General features: G+C 41.1%; 1 protein-coding gene across 2 annotated transcripts in view; it reads left to right on the forward strand.

The window, feature by feature from the left end:
- The first annotated feature begins 1,743 nt into the window (after positions 1-1,743).
- The window catches only part of ENTPD7 (ectonucleoside triphosphate diphosphohydrolase 7), a 31,636-nt gene continuing 12,860 nt past the window's right edge, over positions 1,744-20,519 (forward strand). The window contains exons 1-5 of one of the 2 annotated variants that reach the window (XM_055424894.2): positions 1,744-1,878; positions 2,164-2,266; positions 3,879-4,061; positions 17,162-17,367; positions 17,610-17,760. In XM_055424894.2, the coding sequence (XP_055280869.1) occupies positions 2,259-2,266; positions 3,879-4,061; positions 17,162-17,367; positions 17,610-17,760 (548 nt within the window). In that variant the 5' untranslated portion in view covers positions 1,744-1,878; positions 2,164-2,258. The remainder of the gene's footprint in view (positions 1,879-2,163; positions 2,267-3,878; positions 4,062-17,161; positions 17,368-17,609; positions 17,761-20,519) is intronic. The other variant, XM_055424895.2, reaches the window with a different exon arrangement.

Consider the following 20,519-nt stretch of genomic DNA (forward strand, 5'->3'; position numbering starts at 1 on the left):
AATAAAAAAAAAACACTTGACATTTGTATATTTTTGTGATTAACCCTAACTTTACGCAACTGTTCTACTCCATGTAGTTTCTGGGGGCCTGGATAAAATATAACACTTGAAGCAGAGTAAAGATTGAGGGACAAAGAAGAAAGGTGAGAATTGAAGCACGCTAGGAAACTCAACCAGGTTGGGAGGGTAATGGAGGAAAAAAGAAACAGTCCCAAGAGACTGAATATACAAACTGGATAATGGTCAGACCACATATGACAATTAAAACTCTGACCCACAATCAGCAATCAGCCCAGCAATCAATCTCTGCAGCAATCAGCCCAGAATTCTTATGACTGGTCAGTGACTGTCAGCTTCCCCAAGTTTTGCCCTGCTCTTCCAACTCAGGACCAACTGGAAAAAGTCAAATATGCTCCAGCAAAACAATCACATAAGATGCCATACTTCTAGTGAGCCTGCCTCCAGCTTCCCCATGCCAGTACTCTCAAATCAGTGCATACACAAAATCTTCCCTTTTTGTTTTTCTACCTTAAACTTTCCCACTCCCCTGACAGTCTTTGGTTCTCTGCCAGATGCCAAGTGATAGTGAATGACTGCCTTGTTTTATTAGGCATAGAATAGCCTCTTTGTTCTCATTTGGGTGGTCTTCATTTATTCCCACAGTCCATTCATTCACTTATTTGTCATATATGAATCATATTTTGTGTGCCACGGAGTGTCCAACATTGCTGTGGAGGCAGATAGTCCTTGCCCTCAAGGATATCCTATCTATTGGGATAGATACATACATAAATATAACTAACTCAACGTGGTAAGTGAAACAGTAGGCATCTATAAAGGAGGTGTAGATCAAGTAAGGCTTTTAGGGAAAGTGACCCTGAAATCGAGGGTAAGGGACGAGGCTGAGTGCATCTGGCAAAGAGGATCAAGGCAGGTGGAGGCGAGAGGTGGGGGAGGCAGAAACCAGAGGTGTGCGACTGGAGCACAAAAAGGGAGATGAGCACTGGAAGAGGCTGCATGGGCAAGTCGTGGACGGCCGTGTGTGTGCCATGTTTGTAAGGACTTGGACTTCATCCTGTCCAAGCGGTTCCCTCCTGGAAATGAGAGGAACCCCTGATGTAACCAAGGCAGAAAAGCAACATTCAGGAAACATTATCCTTGTGTGTATCACCGTAAGGTCCGGGACGGCAGGGACACAGCCGCCCGTAACGTCTGGCCCACAGTAGACATTCACTGAATGTTGGATGAATGGATATAAGTGCTTCGGTGTAGTCGTCATTGTCCCCAATTTATGTTTTTTTTCTCACGGGACAAGACAGGGAATCCGAGGCGTATTTGAGAGATTGTAGGGAGAACTGCCGTTCTGGAGGGCGGGGTTTGTGGACACAAAACCTCCGATTGGCTATAGGCAAGGAATGCACTTCTGTCGCGAACCCCCAGCTCCTAACCTTCCCCCACCCACTCCCACTCCCCGAAAAGACGAGCGGCTCTGTCCCGAAAACAGCCACAGAGAAAGAGGCCAGCAGAGAACGCGCGCCATCGAGAGGGCAGCAGCCGCTGGGTAGCTGGGCGCAGTTGTACCTCTCCCCCTGTGAGCCCCCGCCGGCCCATCCGGGCGGAGCCACATACGACACCCTTCCGGATTGGACGCGCAGGAAATCCCGGGGTGGGCATTAAGGCCGAGCGCTCTAGGGGATTGGCCACCCTGGCGGACCGACGTGCAGCCGGGTCCCCAGTCAGTCATTGGCTCTCTGCGGTTTCCTTGGGGACGTGGCGCCGCCGGCTGCCCGGGCCTCCTTCCGGCTCGGTTAGAAACTGCTGGGAGCGCTACTGGACCTAGAAGAACGGTGCTGAGGGAGCCGGTTGGCCGTTCGACCGGTGAGTGTGAGCATGGGAAGGCTGTGGGGCCGGAAGGGGTGGCTAGGGAAAGAGGAACTCCCATCCCCTCCACCTGGGGACGGCGGGTTCCTCGAGGACGTCGCCGGCCCTCTAGAACACCCCGGCTCCCATAGGGTCCACTGAGCCCCAAGAACAAGAGCAAACGCATCTGGAGTGGGAGCCCGGGGAGTGGGTGGGCGCCATGGCTTCTCGTGAGGGGGAATGAGGGTATAGTCTCGTGGGCACTGCTGGAGATGAACCTGAAACCCAACCGTCTGTTTCCAGGCTGAAGACTTAGGAGATGCCAAGGACGAGGAGACTACCTTTTCAAGGCAAAAGGAAAAGGAGGTGACAGACATTGAGACCACTGAAGGGAACCCATGGCTAGGTAAGATTGCACACTTTATCCTCTGCTGGAATCTCAGTTGGGGGCTGGCAGGCAGGTTGAGAGGCCTTGGGAGATTGTTACAAGTGAGGTTTGCTCTAGGGCTTCTTGTGGACTTTGCAGCCTGGTCAGATGGATGCAAAGAAGATCAAAGTTGCATTCTTTTGAAAGCAGATACTGCAATACTTTACAGCCATGTCCCAGGGGTGATTGAGTGAGTGCTTGTTCTGTTCTAATAAGTGCTGCTGCTGCTGCTAAGTCACTTCGGTCGTGTCCGACTCCGTGTGACCCCATAGACGGAAGCCCACCAGGCTCCCCGCCCCTGGGACTCTCCAGGCAAGAACACTGGAGTGGGTTGCCATTTCCTTCTCCAATGTGTGAAAGTGAAAGTGAAATCGCTCAGTCGTGTCCGACCCTTAGCGACCCCACGGACTGCAGCCCACCAGGCTCCTCCATCCATGGGATTTTCCAGGCAAGAGTACTGGAGTGGCTTGCCATTGCCTTCTCCGCTAATAAGTGCTACTAGGTTGTAATGTTCTTTCAGATTTCCACTTGAGTGAGGCTAGGTGCCCCTTGAGGAAGTTACACAAAAACACAAACAAAAAATTTTTTTTGTTTTGTAATGAACTTTGAAAACAGACTGAGGTCCTTTTGAATTAGTATGAAAAGTGAACTTCACAGTTGAATACACTTATTCATACATTATAATACTCTGAAGGTTTCAGAAAAGATTTATGTGGATTTGTGGGTCAACTTGTACCAAATGAGACAGTTGTCAAATAGAATAAATGGAGAAAGATGCAGGACAGTATACCTATTGGTGTAAAACCAAAGGAATGGAGATACACACACACAGACACACATACACAGATATATTACCTTGATGGTATGTATTTATTCTTGTGTATGCATAAAGTCCATGAGATTGTAAAGAGTCAGACACGACTGAGTGAGCGACACACACATAGAATGTCCCTGGGTAACGCAAAGAGTCAGACACGACTGAGCGAGAGACACACACATACACACAAACACTGAGTCACATACACACACACAGACAGACAGACAGACACACACACACACACACACACAGAATACCCCTGGGTAAGAGTGGTTGCCTCTGAGAGGGAAATGAGGGGTTAAGGCACAAGACTCACTCTCCACTATATATCCTTTAAACTAATTTTTTCTTTTTACTGTGTGTATATGTTACCCATTAAAATAGTTTAAAAAGTCAGTTAATAAATTTTCTGTCTCTTCTGTTTTTTTTTGACAGTATTCTTGGTGGGACTGTTGCAAGTGCTCTGATTCTTCAGTGTTATATGAGTTTGCACAGGGAGACTGGTGATCTTTTCATTAACATGAAGTTAGTTCTTTGAATTTCACTCCAAAGTGCAGACTTTGGAAAAAGAGCAGAGAAGGCTTTTTTAGTTTATATAGTAAAAGCCCCATGAACCATATAGGTCCTTTTCTAAACTTTGAGACTGAATGAACATTTAGACTTCTGGTGGCCTAAATTTTTTATCTCTATTAGGAAGGGCTTTAATCTAGCTTTAAAACCATTTTTAGCACTCAGTTGTAGAGACTTTTCTTACTGATGTTTGTCTTATTTCAGGATCAGTTTTTCCTTCCTCTGCCCAGCCTCCTGGTACTTCACTGTGCCCACAGTGAGCCCATTTCCCCGGCAGCGGGTGGCATTCCTAGGACTCTTCTTCATATCGTGTCTGCTTTTACTTATGTTAATCATGGACTTTCGACATTGGGGTGCTTCATCACCACGAGATAGGCAATATGAAAGGTGAGTCAGCTTTACATTGCTTTGTCCAGCTTTGGCAGTGAAGTCATAAATATTTTGATAAGCTGTTTAACATACTGCTACCTTAGGATGAAATGGTTAGATAGCATTACTGACTCAATGGACATGAATTTAAGTGAACTCCAGGAGATAGTGAAAGACAGGGAAGCCTGGGGTGCTGCACTCCATGGGGTCACAAAGAGTTGGATACAATTTGGCGACTGAACAACAACCACCTTTGACTCTTTTGGGGAAAACTGGGGAATACTGCACTTTTAGTTAAAACTGCATGCCACTTACTCCGTTAAAAAGATCTTAATCTGATTGAGAAATGCTAATGCTACCTTTTAACCATGAAAAGCATATTTCTCTTTCCTTGTTTTGGTGGGCTAACTTACTGGGTGCATACATGTTTACAATTGTTACCTACTCTTGATGAATTGACCCTTTTGTAGTTATTAAATGACTCTTTAATTATATTCTTTGCTCTGCAGTCTACTAGGCTGGTATTTCTATGGCAGTTTCAGCCTTCTTGTAGTTGACTCACTGGAAAAGAGTCTGATGCTAGGAAGGGTTGGGGGCGGGAGGAGAAGGGGATGACCGAGAATGAGATGGCTGGATGGCATCACCGACTCTGTGGACATGAGTTTGGGTGAACTCCAGGAGTTGGTGATGGACAGGGAGGCCTGGCGTGCTGTGATTCATGGGGTCGCGGAGAGTTGGACACGACTGAGTGACTGAACTGAACTGAACTGAACTGAACTGTGATTAGTGTTAGCATGATAGATGTTTTTTCATTCTTTTTGTTTTAGCCTTTTTGTTTCTTTATGTTTCAAGTGTGCTTCTTATAGACAGAGTTTAGTTGAGTCTTTTTACCCAGTCTGACAATGTGTGCCTTTTATGTGGGCTGTTCAGGTTTTTACATTAATCAGTTATATTCAGGGTTTGATTTATCTTGCTATTGGTTTTCTGCTTGTCACATCTGTTCTTTGTTTGTCTTTCCTCTTTACCACCCCCTTTTTTTGAATACATTTTTTTTATGATTCTATTTTATCTCCTTTGTTGTTTTGTTAGATATAATTGTGTTTTTTATTTTTTCAGTAGTTGCTTTATGGTTTAAGGCTTAGAGTGTACATCTTTAACTTACTACTTCAAGTAATATACCTCTTCGAAAACTTAACAACAGTGTACTTTCATTCATCTCTTTCTCCTTGACGTTGGTGCTATTGTTGTCATACTTCTTACTTCCTCTACATATGTTACAAGCTCTACCATTCATTATTATTTTTGCCTTAAGCATTCAATTATTTTTTAAAGAGGTTTTTAAAAATAAGAAAAAAAGGCTTGTATATTTACCATTTCTGGGCCTCTTCATGTCTTTGTGTAGATCTCATATTTCCATTTGGTATCATTTTCCTTTTGCCTAATGGTCTTTCTTTAACATTTCTAGTAGTATGAATCTGTGGTTGGTGAATTCTTTCAACTTTTATATGACTGGAAAAGTCTTTATTTTGCTTTCCATTTAAAAGAAATGTCCACTGAGTATGGAACTCTAGGTTGATCTTTTTTTTTTTCTTTCTTTACTTTACAGATGATGCATCACTGTCTTATGGCTTGTCTTAGGAGAGCTCTGTTGTCATTTTTCTCTTTGTTCTCTCTGTACGTAATGTTTCTTTCTCTGGCTGCTTTTAAGGTTTTCTCTTTATCATTGGTTTTAAACAATTTGATTGTAATGGGCTTCGGTGTAGTTTTTTTCATGATTCTTATGTTTGTGATTTGTTTATTCTTGGGTCTAAGGATTTATAATTTTTAATCAAATTTGGGAAAATGTTAATATTATTTCTTCAAATATTTTTCTATACTCTCCCACTTTTCCTTTGGTGTCTCCAGTGACATATGTTGAGTCATGTGACATTTTCTCACAGCCCACTTATGTTCTGTTCACTTTTTTTTCCCCCAGTCTTTTTTTCTCTCTGTGTTTTTCTGGATATTTTATATTGCTGTGCTTTCCAATTCATTAGTATTTTCTTCTGTGAGTCTAACCTATTGTTAGTTCTGTAAGAGCTGAATACCTTTTTTCACAGAAAATATATTTGGAATTATTTAATATAGCTTTTATCTGATAGAGCTTACCAGTACATGCTGCTGCTAAGTCACTTCAGTCGTGTCTGACTCTGTGTGACCCCATAGACGGAAGCCCACTAGGCTCCCCCGTCCCTGGGATTCTCCAGGCAAGAGCACTCGAGTGGGTTGCCATTTCCTTCTCCAATGTGTGAAAGTGAAAACTGAAAGTGAAGTCGCTCAGTCGTGTCCGACCCTTAGCGACCCCACGGACTGCAGCCTACCAGGCTCCTCCATCCATGGGATTTTCTAGGCAAGAGTACTGGAGTGGCTTGCCATTGCCTTCTCTACCAGTGCATAGAAGATCTGTATTCCTTTGAAACAGTTATTTTGCTATTTTTTATTTTTTTAATTTATTTTATTCTATTCAGCTACACTGGGTCTTAGTTGCAGCATGTGGGATCCAGTTCCCTGACCAGGGATCGAACCCTGCTCCCCTGCATTGGGGTGCAGAATCTAAGCCACTGGACCATCAGGAAAATCCAAATTTTGCTATTTTTTAAAGATTAGTTTCTGGTTAGGTTGCAGAATGAAATGGTAATATGTTGTGTTCATCATCTGCAACATGATTTTTCTCCTTACTGCTTCCCAGAAAGTATCAATTTGGAGGCTTTGGGCTACAAGTAATAGTCAGACTGACTTAAATAATAAGAATGTTTATTGGCTCACATCATGAGAAGTTCAGGGATACAAGGACCACAAGTTCAACATTGGCTCTCAGGATGGGACTGTCTGTCTCATTTGCCCATTTTGTCAGCATACTAAGTGGTTGAATAATAGCAGCCAGGGCTACCTCCATTCTCACTCATGTCCTGTAGGAGAGAAACAGGTCTTTCCATGCTCTCTTAGAAGAATGAAGATCCTTCCTGGAAACCTCCAGCAACTCTTTCCTTGAGTCTTTTTTGGTCAGAATTGGGACACATGCATCCTCCCTTTAATATTTCTGGGTTGTTCTGTCCCCAGAATTTCTCATTTCCTATTCACTTTGGTTATTCATTTATTAAAATATTCAACAAAGTTTTATTGACTGGCCGCTATGTGCTGAGTGATAGGAACCACGGCATGGAGGCCTTGGTGCTTCTTTTTCAAGAAGTTTGTTTTCAAACTTTGTTCCCTCCTCCAGTAACAGTATTGCTTTGTATTTTTCTTTCTTCCTTTTCAAAGAGGAAACACTTCTTTAGATCGATGACAGAGTTATTAACAATTGGTCTTGAGAAACCTGTTCAGTTCAGTTCAGTCGCTCAGTCGTGTCCGACTCTCTGCGACCCCATGAATCACAGCACGCCAGGCCTCCCTGTCCATTAGCTTTAGAAAACTCAATCCATAATTTGAGTGTTTTAAATGCTTATTGAGATTTTCTTGACATACTTGAGCAGAGTTTCTCATTGGAACATAGCATGGTCTAATTATGGATTTATTTGTAGGATAATATGGCTAGAGTAAGGACTACTAGGCAGTGAGTGGTGATCTATACAGCTAGAGGGGCAGATCAGACTGGGCTTGTTAAGCCATTTTAGGGGGTTTAGACATTATCTTAAGGGTAGAGGGAAGGCTTTGAAAAACTGTGAAGAGTGATGTGATCAGAACTGCTGTTTAAGAAAAGGTCACTTTGGTGGCATTATGGAGAATAAATTGGAATACTCCGATAGAGAGATGATGATGGCCTAGACTTGGGTGGCAGCAATGATGATAGAGAGAAGAAAGTGCATTTGAGGGACTCATTGGAGGTAGCGTGATCTGATAGTTCTCATCTACTACTAAACTCAGGTGGCCAGATTCAATAAATACTTAGACTGAATTAACTGAAACAAGTTAGCCCCAGAGCTAAGGAACATTCAGACTGTGCCTGTGTAGTGACTTAACAAAATCCTCACACCCCTGACAAAATCTTTACACCCTGTACTGCTCTGGCTAAGCAGCCAGCAGCCGTATAGCCTTAGAGCTCCTTGTTCTTTACTGAAAGGTTGTTTGCATATGGCCACAAATTACCACGTGTCCTTCACCTTCACTCATGGCTGCCTATATGAGGCATTTAGGAAACAAACGTGTTGAGAGCTTGCAGTATGTGAGACACTGAGCTAGACGCTTGAGTACAAAGGTGAATAAAACGTGGCTCCTGAACTCAAGGAGTTTGTAATCTAGGTAGGAAGGCAGATGTGAAGGCATAATTGTTTCCCAATGAGATGATAGTTTAACTGTGTAGAATCAGGAACAAAGAATCAGGGACTGTACATAGTCAAGAATCAGGAATAAAATTAAAAAGCAGAAATTAACCAAGAGAGGCTTATGAGTAACCATATTTGATATCATTAAGTTCATGTACTAGGAGCTTGTGTACTATAGTGATAAGTTAGACTCTCAAATAGAGCCTCTTTGCTTTTGTTTTACAAACTGTATTTTTGTTTTTTTAACTTTTTATTTTTGGAGTGTAGTTGATTAACAATGTTGTGTTAGTTTCAGGTGTACAGTAAAGTGATTCAGTTATACATATACATGTATCTATCCTTTTCAAATTATTTTTCCATTTAGGTTGTTACATATTATGGAGCAGAGTTTTCTGTGCTATACAGTGGGTCCTTTTTGGTTATCTATTTAAAATATACTACTGTGTACATGTACATACTGTTTTAATTAGCTTGGTTCTCTTGTCTCAGACATCGCAGGTAATAGCCAGTTAGAATGGTGATAGTGGGAAGGGTGTGGTGGTCATTAGATGTGGACACACTGATGACAGTAATTAATAATATGCTGACATCTTGACAGTAGGCAGGAGAGAGGAATTTATTAAAAGTAGACTCAATAACTCAGATTTTCTATAGACCATTTCTACAGTGGTATTCAATTCTATGAGAAAAGCGTGTTAGTCACTCAGCCATGTCCCACTCTTTTTGACCCCTTGAACTGTAGACCGCCAGGCTCTTCTGTCCATGGAATTCTCCAGGAAGGAATACTGGAGTGGGTAGCCATGTCATTCTCCAGGGGATCTCCCCAACCTAGGGATTAGACCCAGTCTTCTGCATTGCTGGTGGATTCTTTACAATCTGAGCCAACAGGGAAGCCCCTGAATCATTTGGGGACCTTTAAAAAAATAACTGGACCTTTTCTCAAGGTGATTCTAATATGCAGCCTAAGTTGGGAAGCACTGCTCTACAGTTCAGTTATATTTATCTGGGAACATGGCATTGTGGTATAGGGAAAGAGGGTTGATTTTAGAGTTAATCAGCCCATCATTTTCTAGTTGAGTGATCTTAGACAGGTGTTGTACTCTGGTATCTTATTTCTTTAAGTATAAAGTAGAGGTAAAAAATGCCTGCCTTGTCATTTGGATTAAAAAAGAAAAGCACCTAGGACTGCCTGGTGTGCATTACGGATGTTAGGCTTATTAGTATTATTTGAAATAATCTTGATTTTTTTCTGTTCTGTATTTTCTGCCCTGCAAATATACAATGAAGGTAAATGAAGGTAAGGGGCGGTACTAACTCTATTTAAAATTTTTCTTCCAGAATTTGTTTTTTGTGGTGGCTGTTACTGTTAGGCACCAGTGAGCATTAGCTGATGATAAATAACTAGGAATTGAGGGAAATACCCATCACTTAAGTTCAATACCTTATAAAAAATTAGGACAAGGAGTTGTAGTTGTGATTTTTATATCACATACATTTAATAGTCATTTTTTCCAATTTAAATTGTGAAAAATATTTTAACTTGAATTTTTTCTAGTTGTATTGAAAACTGCTTTTTAATTTGAATTTTTTCAGTCATTGGTGGAACCTACCATATCACTTTGGTGGTGATGTGGCCCCAAATTGTAGAAGCATGAATGGGGGTTTTCCCTCAATATCAAAACTAAAGAATTGTTGTTATATAAACATGTATTCACATTTCTGCTGAAGGAGAAACCAGGAGGTTTACCTAGATCTAGAATTTAGAAAAAGATAAGTTTAGAGATTGATGAGTGTCAGTAAGGTTTGAATCCAGGACTATTTTTTGATTTATGCTTCTAAAATAAACTTTATTTTTGAGACCACTTTTATGTTCACAGCTAAATTGAGCAGAACTGCAGAGATTTCTCATATACCCTTTGTCCTCCCCCGTCATGCACAGCAAAGCTGTCTTTAAGAATATGTTTTGTTAGATGTGTTTTAGTCAACTATTTATCTAGCATGTGCCATTTACTATGTGCTCCAACGACTTCATCAGCCTTACTTTGTATTGTTCACCCATGTATTCATTCATCTGTTCACTTACTTAACAAATACTGTCTGCACAGTTCCTTCTTTGTGTTTGTCACATTTCAGGTTTCATTGGCCATGTGTGGCTAGTAGCTATCCTATCAGACAGTTCAGATGGGAAATATTTCCTCCAGGTCAGAAAGTTCTGGAATGTGCTAGCCCTGGATGCTGGTAAATTGTTAAAATATATTAATAATTTTTAGTTTAAGGGATTCTTTTTAGCATGTATACATGTATATTGTGCAAGACAAACAGTGAACTGTTGTATTCATTACATTTCTTTATCACCTTAATGTTTAATGATGTTCACTTTTTGGTAGGGCTTCCCAGGTGGCTCAGTGGTATAGAATCTGCCTGCCAAGCAGGAGACCCAGGTTCAGTCCCTGTGTTAGGAAGATCCCCTGTAGAAGGAAATGGCAATCCACTCCAATATTCTTGCCAGGTAAACCCCATGGACAGAGGAGCCTGGCAGGCTACAGTCCATAGAGTCATAAAAGAGTTGGACATGACTTAACAACTAAGCATCACCAACAACAAAAACTTTTTGGTACCCCCCACTACTGTCTTTGTTAGTGGGGAAATTTTTGTCTGGCTTATTGTTCTGAAGAATGTCTTTGGTAGCTATTGAAAGGTGCCTTCATGTTCCTTTGCTACCTGGGAATAACTGAGTGAGAGCTTCTGTGTCAGTGATTGGCTCAATAGTGGCCTTCCTTAGGAGTTTTAATTCTGTTTAAAGCAAGTGAAAAGGAGCCATTACTTATGGTTAGAATAAAAATGATAAACAAATATCCAGATGAAGTTAAGGGTTCTAATGTATAGTGGAGCAAATCAGAGATTTTGCTGGTGAAATGGAAGACATTTTTTGGCATTTATTCATTTGCTTGTCCTTGATGGTGTTCATAGTATTTATAAGCAGAGCTTTAAATTATAAATGTTTCTGACTGCTCTGATTAATCTTGTTAGGAGATAAGTAGTAACCTTACAAGATGCTTTTCTGGGCATGTAGTACTGTCATCAGTCATGCACAGCTACTTTGGCTATAATGTCATTATATTTGGTTTTGAGCCTTGAACAGAGTTGGGATGATGACAATTCATCAAAGAGGTGGTAGCTCCATGCTAATGGGGGCCACTTTAGTGGACTTTTGGCATGTTACTGAGTTCTTCTTGAACTCTAGAAGTGGTATAATTTGTGTTGATTTTGTAAGCTAATGGCTTGGTCAGTTATTGCTCTAATGCTGTTAATGTTTTGAGGATAATAGCAGCGAAAAGCCAATTGTTTTCCAGTTCTGCCTTGGGTGATGTATATGTGGGTATCTTTCTTTTCACTGACTCAGCAGTGACTAGAGGGAAATCATGCTTCTCATATAGAGAGGATTTGTGGGTTTGAGGTGGGGGTAAGTGCATGTGATGGTAAATTGGATTTCTCCTGGGACAGTGGGTGTGAGGGATTCCAAAGCTTTTGGAGTTTTTCTCTTGGGCTTGTAAGTCCTCTTTAGGGATTGACTTAGTGCAGTGTCAGCGAAGCAGGAGGATCCAGCAATGCAAGTAATTAATCATGATGGCTAAGTCTAGGATTTCAAATCAGAAATGAAAATATCCAAGAAAGGACAAGTAATGCATCTTTGTTAGGAGCCTGGATGAGGAAAGGCTTCTCAGAAGCCTGAATAGGTCATAAGAGGTCAGAATTCCAGAAAGAGATGATACTTTACTTCAAGCCAAAGGGAAGGATTTTTCTTCAGTTACTCATCTGTATGGAAGATGAGAAACATAGACACTTCTGCAGCCTGCAGCTACTGATTAGAGATGCAAGTGGAAAGTATAACATAAATGCCCTCTGGTCCTATCTTTCTTCCTTGTATTGTAGTGTCAGCTGACTTTTTTCTGCCAATGCACACATGGCAACTTTAAGAGAAAAGAAAGCAAAGTTTAGCTGTACCCAGATTAGAGTTGTAAGGCTTCTTATTGTGACAGGAACCAAAGAGGATCACAGGATGCTTTGGAAAGCCACTGAAATTTTCTAAGAAAAAGACCAACTGACTTTGAGTATAGCTATACAAAGACTTAGGTGAACTGTTAACAGACCAGCAGCTTCATATTGTGAGCTCTAGGCCCAAGCCAGTCGGTATTGGTTGATACATATTGGAGAAATGTGAGGAACATTGTGACTGTATTGGGGCATGCAGTTAATGTACTCACTCTTGAGCAACTGAGAATCTAAACAGAGAGGTGGAGCAAACTAATACGAAAGAAATCTTAGGGCTCAGCCTGAAATATAAGCAAACTGCTTAAAGAGAATAACGACACACTCCAGGTCATTGTGAATATTACAAGCATTGGCATTGTTGAGTGGAGGCTTCTTAAGAACTGGAAAACCACGTTAAAGAAGGGAAAGGGGAAGGAATAGGAAGAAAGACAGACGAATGTTTGTTAGAAGATTGTGTTCAAGTAGCGGCTCTCAAAGAAACCCTTGGGAGTCTCTGAGACCCTTTTAGGGGATCTGTAAGGCCAAAACTATTTCGATAAAAATACTAACATATTTTGTGTTTAAAAAGTGCATAACACAATTTATCATCTTAATTGTTTTTCAGTGTTAAGTATCTTAACATTATTATGCAGCCAATCTCCACAACTTTTTCATCTTGCAAATCTGAAACTCTATACTCATTAGACAACAACCCTAATTTTTTCCCTACCCCTAGCCCCTGGTAACCACTATTCTAGTTTCTGATTCTGTGAATTTTCTTATTTTTCATGTTTCTTATAAGTGGAATGATATAGTGTTTGTCTTTTGTGACTGACATATTTTACTTAGCATGACGTCCTCAAGGTTCACCCATGTTGTAGCATGTGACAGGATTTCCTTCTTTTTTTTTAAGGCTGAATCGTATTCCATTGTATGTATATAACACATGTTGTTTATTCATTCATCTGTCATGAACATCTAAGTTACTTCTACCTTTTGGTTGTGGTGATAGTATTTGTTTTTTTCGCTGAGTTGACATTTACACTGATGATACAAAAGTAACGTTGGGTAAAACTGCTAGTGCTTTAGCACAAATCAAGATAGAGCACCAAATTAAACCAGTAATTATGGTGTCTTCCCTGTCACACAATTGCAATGGGAAGAAAAGTCAAGTTCCACTTAAGAATATCATTTTAATGTTCTGTGTGACAAAATGGGAAATATGCATTAAGCACTTTGCTATATATGCAGGTTGTCTCAAGGAAAAGCACTTAGGCAGGTGTTTGAGTTGTGAGCTGAATACTGCTAAATCACTTCAGTCGTGTCCGACTCTGTGTGACCCCATAGATGGAAGCCCACCAGGCTCCCCCGTCCCTGGGATTCTCCAGGCAAGAACACTGGAGTAGGTTGCCATTTCCTTCTCCAGAGCTGAATACAGCCCTGCTTTTATCATACTATTTTTCACTTGAAGAATAACTGTCAGAACAACTATGAATTTCAGACATGGGTATTTCATAAGACATTTTCTTGAAAATGAATGAAGTAAAAACCCATCACTTCACAGAAAATTACTATCAGTATTTATTGCCAATGATAAAATTTGAACTTTTAAGTGAAAAGTAGAAGTTTTGGATATTTGTTTCTGCCACTGTGGGTGTGCTTCCCAATACTTCAAAGACTTTTTTGATAAAATTGGTAGTGATATTAATGAAAGTATGTGGTTTTTGGCAGAACGAAATATGTCAATGTTAAGAAGATTTGCATAGCTCAATGAACCAGCAGTTTTCAGTATATGATGTGACAACATCATGTGTGAGTAAAAGCAATTTAAAGTGAAAGATAGACCAGTGCATTTTAATGTAACAGTATGAAAAGTTCTTAAAGAGTTTAGATTCCACATTGCCACCAACCTGTAAGAAACTCCACTTGTCAACTTTCAATGTAGTGTCAAAGGAGAATATCCACAGTAATCTGAAAAGGCTATTGAAGTACTATTCCCTTTTCCAGCAACATTATGTGAAGCTTGATTTTCTTTGTATCAGTCAGTTCAGTTCAGTTGCTCAGTCATGTCCGACTCTTTGCGACCCCATGGACTGCAGCATGCCAGGCTTCCCTGTTCATCACCAACTCCTGGAACTTGCTCATACTCATGTCCATCAAGTTGGTGATGCCGTCCAATCATCTTATCCTCTGTCGTTCTTCACATGCTTCAGTCAAAGCAACTTACTGTAACAGGTTGAGTACAGAAGTAAATATGAGAATCTAGCTATCTTCTATTAATTCAGACACTGAAGAGATTTGCAAAACTCTAAAACACCACCACACTTCTTTTTTATTTTAGAAAATATTTTTCATAAAATTTGTTAATATGTATTGAGTTTACTATTGTGTCTAAATTAATAAATACTTTAAATGTTCTGTTTTATTTTCTAACATGGTAAATGTAGATGGATGTAACCCATGTATGCAAAAGTTCTTTGGAGTTTACTAATTTTAAGACTGTAAAAAGGGGTCCTGAGCCCACAAATTTTGAGAACCAATGTACTGGGAAAAGTTATTCGTTAAGCAGGAGGGGACGGGATACAGAATCTTGTCAAAGAGAAGTAGCAAGAGTGGTTTGCAGAGAAGGAAAGCAGATAAAGATCTGTGAAGTAGAATTGCTGATGAGAAATGAAAAGTCATTTGGGGCATGGATTATCTTGCCGGTTTCTTTTCTGTCTGTGGCACCCAGATGTCTGCCCAGCTTTCCTGTGATAGAAGTGACCTGTTAAGAGTTGTCTGTTGGATTATGAGCCCATTGCAGCCCAGTAATTTGATTAGAATGGGAAAGGTTGTTGTGGAACGGAATCTTTAGGACTGTAAACTTTCTAGTGTGAAACAGATTTTTACCATCTGCTTCACTTCCCACAACTCACTCTCATATCAGATCCTATCCTATCCTATCTCCCTGACCCTATCCGATACAGTAATTTACAGGATTATGTGCGTTCATGCTAAGTTGCTTCAGTCATGTCCAACTCTTTGCGACCCTATGGAGTCAGATAAGACTGAAGCAACTTAGCACACAAGCTCAAATACATGTTCCTCTCTTTTTAAAAAAAATGCATTTTGTGTTTTAGAATAGGAAAGGTACTCAGCCCTACTTTTTTGATTTTAGAACTGTTTCTACATGGTCTTCTTTTCATCAAGTTTGCTTCTGTCCAAAATAAGGAACTTTGTGTAGCAATGTGAAATCACCAGTAAACACAAACAAGATCATTCTAGGGGAGGGGGCGGTATTACTTGGAAAAAGTCACAGTATTCTTTTCAAGGTATTCATTCAATTATTAGCTCAATCTATAGTAATATTTATTCAAATTTCAAAGAATTTAGAAGACAAAATTTTAGTCTGCCTACCATGCGTCTAGTCAAGGCTATGGTTTTTCCCGTGGTCATGTATGGATATGAGAGTTGGACTGTGAAGAAAGCTGATCGCTGAAGAATTGATGCTTTTGAAAGTGGTGCTGGAGAAGACTCTTGAGAGTCCCTTGGACTGCAAGGAGATCCAACCAGTCCATTCTAAAGGAGATCAATCCTGGGTGTTCATTGGAAGGACTGATGCTAAAACTGAAACTCCAATACTTTGGCCATGCAAAGAGTTGACTCACTGGAAAAGACTCTGATGCTGGGAGGGATTGGGGGCAGGAGGAGATGGGGATGACAGAGAATGAGATGGATGGATGGCATCACCAACTCGATGGACATGAGTTTGAGTGAACTCCGGGAGTTGGTGATGGACAGGGAGGCCTGGCGTGCTGTGCAATTCATGGGGTCGCAAAGAGTCGGACACGACTGAGCGACTGAACTGAACCATGCATTGTATATTAGCACCAAGAAAGAGCTCTCCTTTTTTGAGTAATTACTAAAAGCCATTCTCACTGGTCTCCTCTTCAGATGAAACCTTTGAAAAGAGTCATCAGTGATGTTTGTACTTTTTAGACCCTCACACTCTGAGGAAACTTTAATATTTAATTTTTTAACTTTATTGAAGCCTCACCACTCAGAAGGATTTTACCAGCTTTTAGCTTTCTTTGTTTTCTGAACTTTCAGCCCTTTCCGCCAGAGCATCTTCTGCTAGTTCTCCCTATCCTTATCATGTAACAGTAAGAGCAGGGATACTGGCACAGCACCTATCTGTTAGCACAGCAGCTGCTAACTGCTTAATACCCATTGCCTCTCTGAGGGCAGAGACTCCCAACCACCCTGATTTCCTGGATGAGGAAACTACCTGAGAGAAGTAATTTCCTGATGGTCTCAAAGCATAGAAAGTGTTAGAGCTGAGACTCAAACCTTGGGGTTTTGATGGTAGCATCTTTACTTGTTCCATCTTCCTGCTGTCAGTCAGGTATCATTCTGCCATATTCTTCATGTTTTTATAAAGAAAGGATAGATAAATAGAAATGAAATTAGGATTGCCTTAGTTATCTAGTGTGCCTAGCAAACTACCCTCCAATTTAGTGGCTCAGTATTTACTCAGGCCTAGAAACCCTTTAATGCTTAGTAAAAGATTTGCTACCCTGACCAGTTTCAGAACCACTCCCAAACTTCTAGTTACGTAATTTCAGTGTAAACCAGCTGTTGCATCATGTACATCAGTAAATATGGTCAATATTGTTTCATTCCTTTGTTAGGATGTGTAGTCCCATGTGCTTGGCACATGTAGCCACTTAATGAAGACTCACGAACAGAAGAATAAAGTGGTGGTGCTATTCGCTTAACACTAGTTCCTCTTTCTGCCTGGCTTAGGTATTTGGCTCGAGTAGGAGATCTTGAAGCTACTGACACTGAAGACCCAGATCTGAATTATGGACTTGTTGTGGACTGTGGCAGCAGTGGCTCTCGGATTTTTGTTTATTTCTGGCCAAGACATAATGGGAATCCTCATGACTTACTGGACATCAAACAGATGAGAGACCGAAACAGCCAACCAGTGGTTAAAAAAATCAAGCCAGGTACTAAATGGAATTTATATCATTGTTGATTTCTTTTATCTGCTGCAGAAATGAGAGAAGAGAAGAAGGAGAAAGAAAGCTATCCTTTTCTTCTGGAGATTCTGGATAATAGGAGGGATTCATTGTTGCCCTACTGTTGTGAAATAAATAAATGATTAGGACCTAGACAGAACCTTATGGGATATCAGTCTTCTGAGTCTCTGTGATCTGCTCTTTAATGAAAGTATTTTACCTTACTTAAGGAATCTCTGCAATGGCAGACACTCCAGAACATGCCAGTGATTACCTTCGTCCTCTCCTGAGCTTTGCTGCTGCTCATGTGCCTGTGAGGAAGCACAAGGAGACCCCCCTTTACATCCTCTGCACGGCAGGCATGAGGCTTCTTCCTGAGAGGTGAGACACAGCAGGGCGGGTGGCACGAGAGTTGGAAGTGCAGTTTCATGCATTATTCTCTGTGGTTCCCTGATCTGAAGGCGGGATGTGGGTACATCACACAGAGTTGACAGGTGGCACTAAAAGACTTCTTGCTCAAAATAGAGCAGAGCCAATCCTACAACCTGTTATTTCACAATCAGTTGATCACACATCCATGGCATTTGCTTCTTTGGGATCAATATCTATTTGAGATGGCTGTAATGATTTTTAGTTTTGATTAAGGGTTAGGAGCAGCGGTGATGGTGATAAATTTGGATCATTATCTAGCACCTAGAAAGTGAAAGTGTTGGTCGCTCAGTCACGTCCAACTCTTTGTGACCCCATGGACTGAAGCCCACCAGGCTCCTCTGTCCATGGGATTTCCTAAGCAAGAATACTGGAGTGGGTTGCCATTTCCTTTTCCAGGGGATTTTCCTGACCTGGGGATCGAACATGGGTCTCCTGCTCTGCAGGCAGATTCTTCACCATCTGAGGCACCAGGGAAGCCCAGAGGGGGAGCTTAATTTCACAAGGGTGGTAGGAAGGTCACCTGAGGGACTGGGTACCTGGGGACTAGTAGGAGGGCTCTGGTAAGACTTGAGTTTTCTCTGTAACTTTACCTGGCTCCCTGGTGACAGCTGGTGCTGCCTGCAAACTCGGTCTCCATGGCTTGAGACCAGGTTTTTCATCACTTGTCAGGTAAGTTTTTTCCATATGACCTTGGCAGTTTAGCCTGGCATTTTGTCACCTAATCCTAGAGGAGGAAAAAGAAGAGGCAGTGGCTATACTTAGGCCCGATCCCTCCTTGTTTGTGATTTCTCCCCTTTGACACCTCCCTGACCCCTCTACACTTACTATGGTCTTGGGGTAGGAATGAGCTCCCTTATCTTGAGCATCCATCCTTCTGGAATGTTCACAGTCTCATAGTCATCAGTATTTTTTATTAGCTTAAATATTTTTCCTTGATAATTAGCAGTTCCCTTCCCACAGAACTTCATTTTGTGTATTTGGCCAACAGCAATGGAACCTCTGTCATGTGTACAGGGCTCCATTCAGCCTGTGCCAGACATGCCACCCAATACACTGTGTGTCAGTACTTCTTTCCATGCACTGCCTTCCTGCTGCTCAGACACAGAGTTACTGGCTTACTCTCTGGGTTACTGTTGAGAAGCCATTTGTCATCCTTAAAGGCCTTCTAGCTCCTTATTTTCACAAACATTTTGGTTTCTTTTTGTTGTTTTTACTTATTTTTAAAACTGAAATTTATGATGTTATTGCCAGAACCTTACGTCATTAAAGTAAAATTTAAAAGCAAAACAAAAAAGTTATTACTCTACTGTCTTATCAAAACTGTTTCATTTTGTTCTGTTCCTTTCTATCTGTACATCTATGTATAACTTCTACAAAATCGTTATCATACTACACATGCAATTTAGAATTTTTGTTTTTCACAGAAGTAATACATCATTGTTCCCAGGTGATTTTCCAGGTGGCTCAGTGGTAAAGAACCCACCTGCCAATGCAGGAGATGTGGGTTCGATCCCTGGGTTGGGAAAATCCCCTGGAGGAGGATATGGCAACCCACTCCAGTATTCTTGCCAGGGAATTCCCAAAGACAGAGGAGCCTGTCTTGCAAAAGAATCGGAAACAACTGAGCGACTAACCACCACCACCACCACCATCGTTCAGAATTTTACAAACCCTTGAGAGAGTATGGATGACACAGGTGGTGCCACATCGTGGGTTCTGTGAATGGACTGAGGTCTCACAAACCAGGAAGGAGGTTGAAGGGCCAGAGAAAAAGCTGACTCAGAGGTCAGAAAGGCAGAGCCAACCAACAGGGCAAAGACTTGGCCATATTTTGTGAGCAAAGTGGAGCAAAGGAGAGGATTGCCCCATCTCCTGGCACTGCCCATCCTTTTTTCTGTCAGAGAAGTTTATATTTAAACAAAACCACCCCATTAGCTCCACCCCATTTGTCTAAGATGTTCTCTGTCATCATGGAGCTCTGAATATTAATATTTATTTTATCTTAAGAATTTTTAAAGAACTTGCCTTTAACTTGTTTTTTGATCACCTCTTTTAATAATGCCTAGATCTATCCTGGGCTAATGAAACCTCTAAGGTAGCTATAGTTGTTGACATAAGTGTAACAATCACTGCAAGAACCTGTTTTATATAATTAATGCTTTGTTACTTATTAGTATTTGTGAGAAATATTCAAAATGGGGGTGGATCACCTGGACTGTATTTTGGATTTATTAGCAGTAGGTTTTATTTCTTTGCCAAAGGCCTAGACTAATAGAATTTATTCTACTGCCTTTTTATTTTGTAATAGAAATAGCTTTAAAGAATTACAAAGTGATATTGTAAGAAAATTGTAAAGTGATAAGGAAAAAAAACTTTATTATGGGAAATTTCAAATATATATAGAAGTAGAGGGAACAGTGTAGTGAGACCCCATTTACTTACCACTCAGGAGAAGGCAATGGCAAGCCACTCCGGTACTCTTGCCTAGAAAATCCCATGGACGGAGGAGCCTGGTAGGCCGCAGTCCGTGGGGTCACTAAGGGTCGAACACGACTGAGCAACTTTTCACTCTCACACATTGGAGAAGGAAATGGCAACCCACTCCAGTGTTCCTGCCTGGAGAATCCCAGGGATGGGGGAGCCTCGTGGGCTTCCGTTTATGGGGTCACACAGAGTCGAACACGACTGAAGTGACTTAGCAGCAGCAG

The sequence above is a fragment of the Moschus berezovskii genome, chromosome 12 (genome assembly GCF_049115385.1).
Source record: "Moschus berezovskii isolate FMDL1 chromosome 12, NW_MosBer_1.0, whole genome shotgun sequence".
NCBI lineage: Eukaryota > Metazoa > Chordata > Mammalia > Artiodactyla > Moschidae > Moschus > Moschus berezovskii.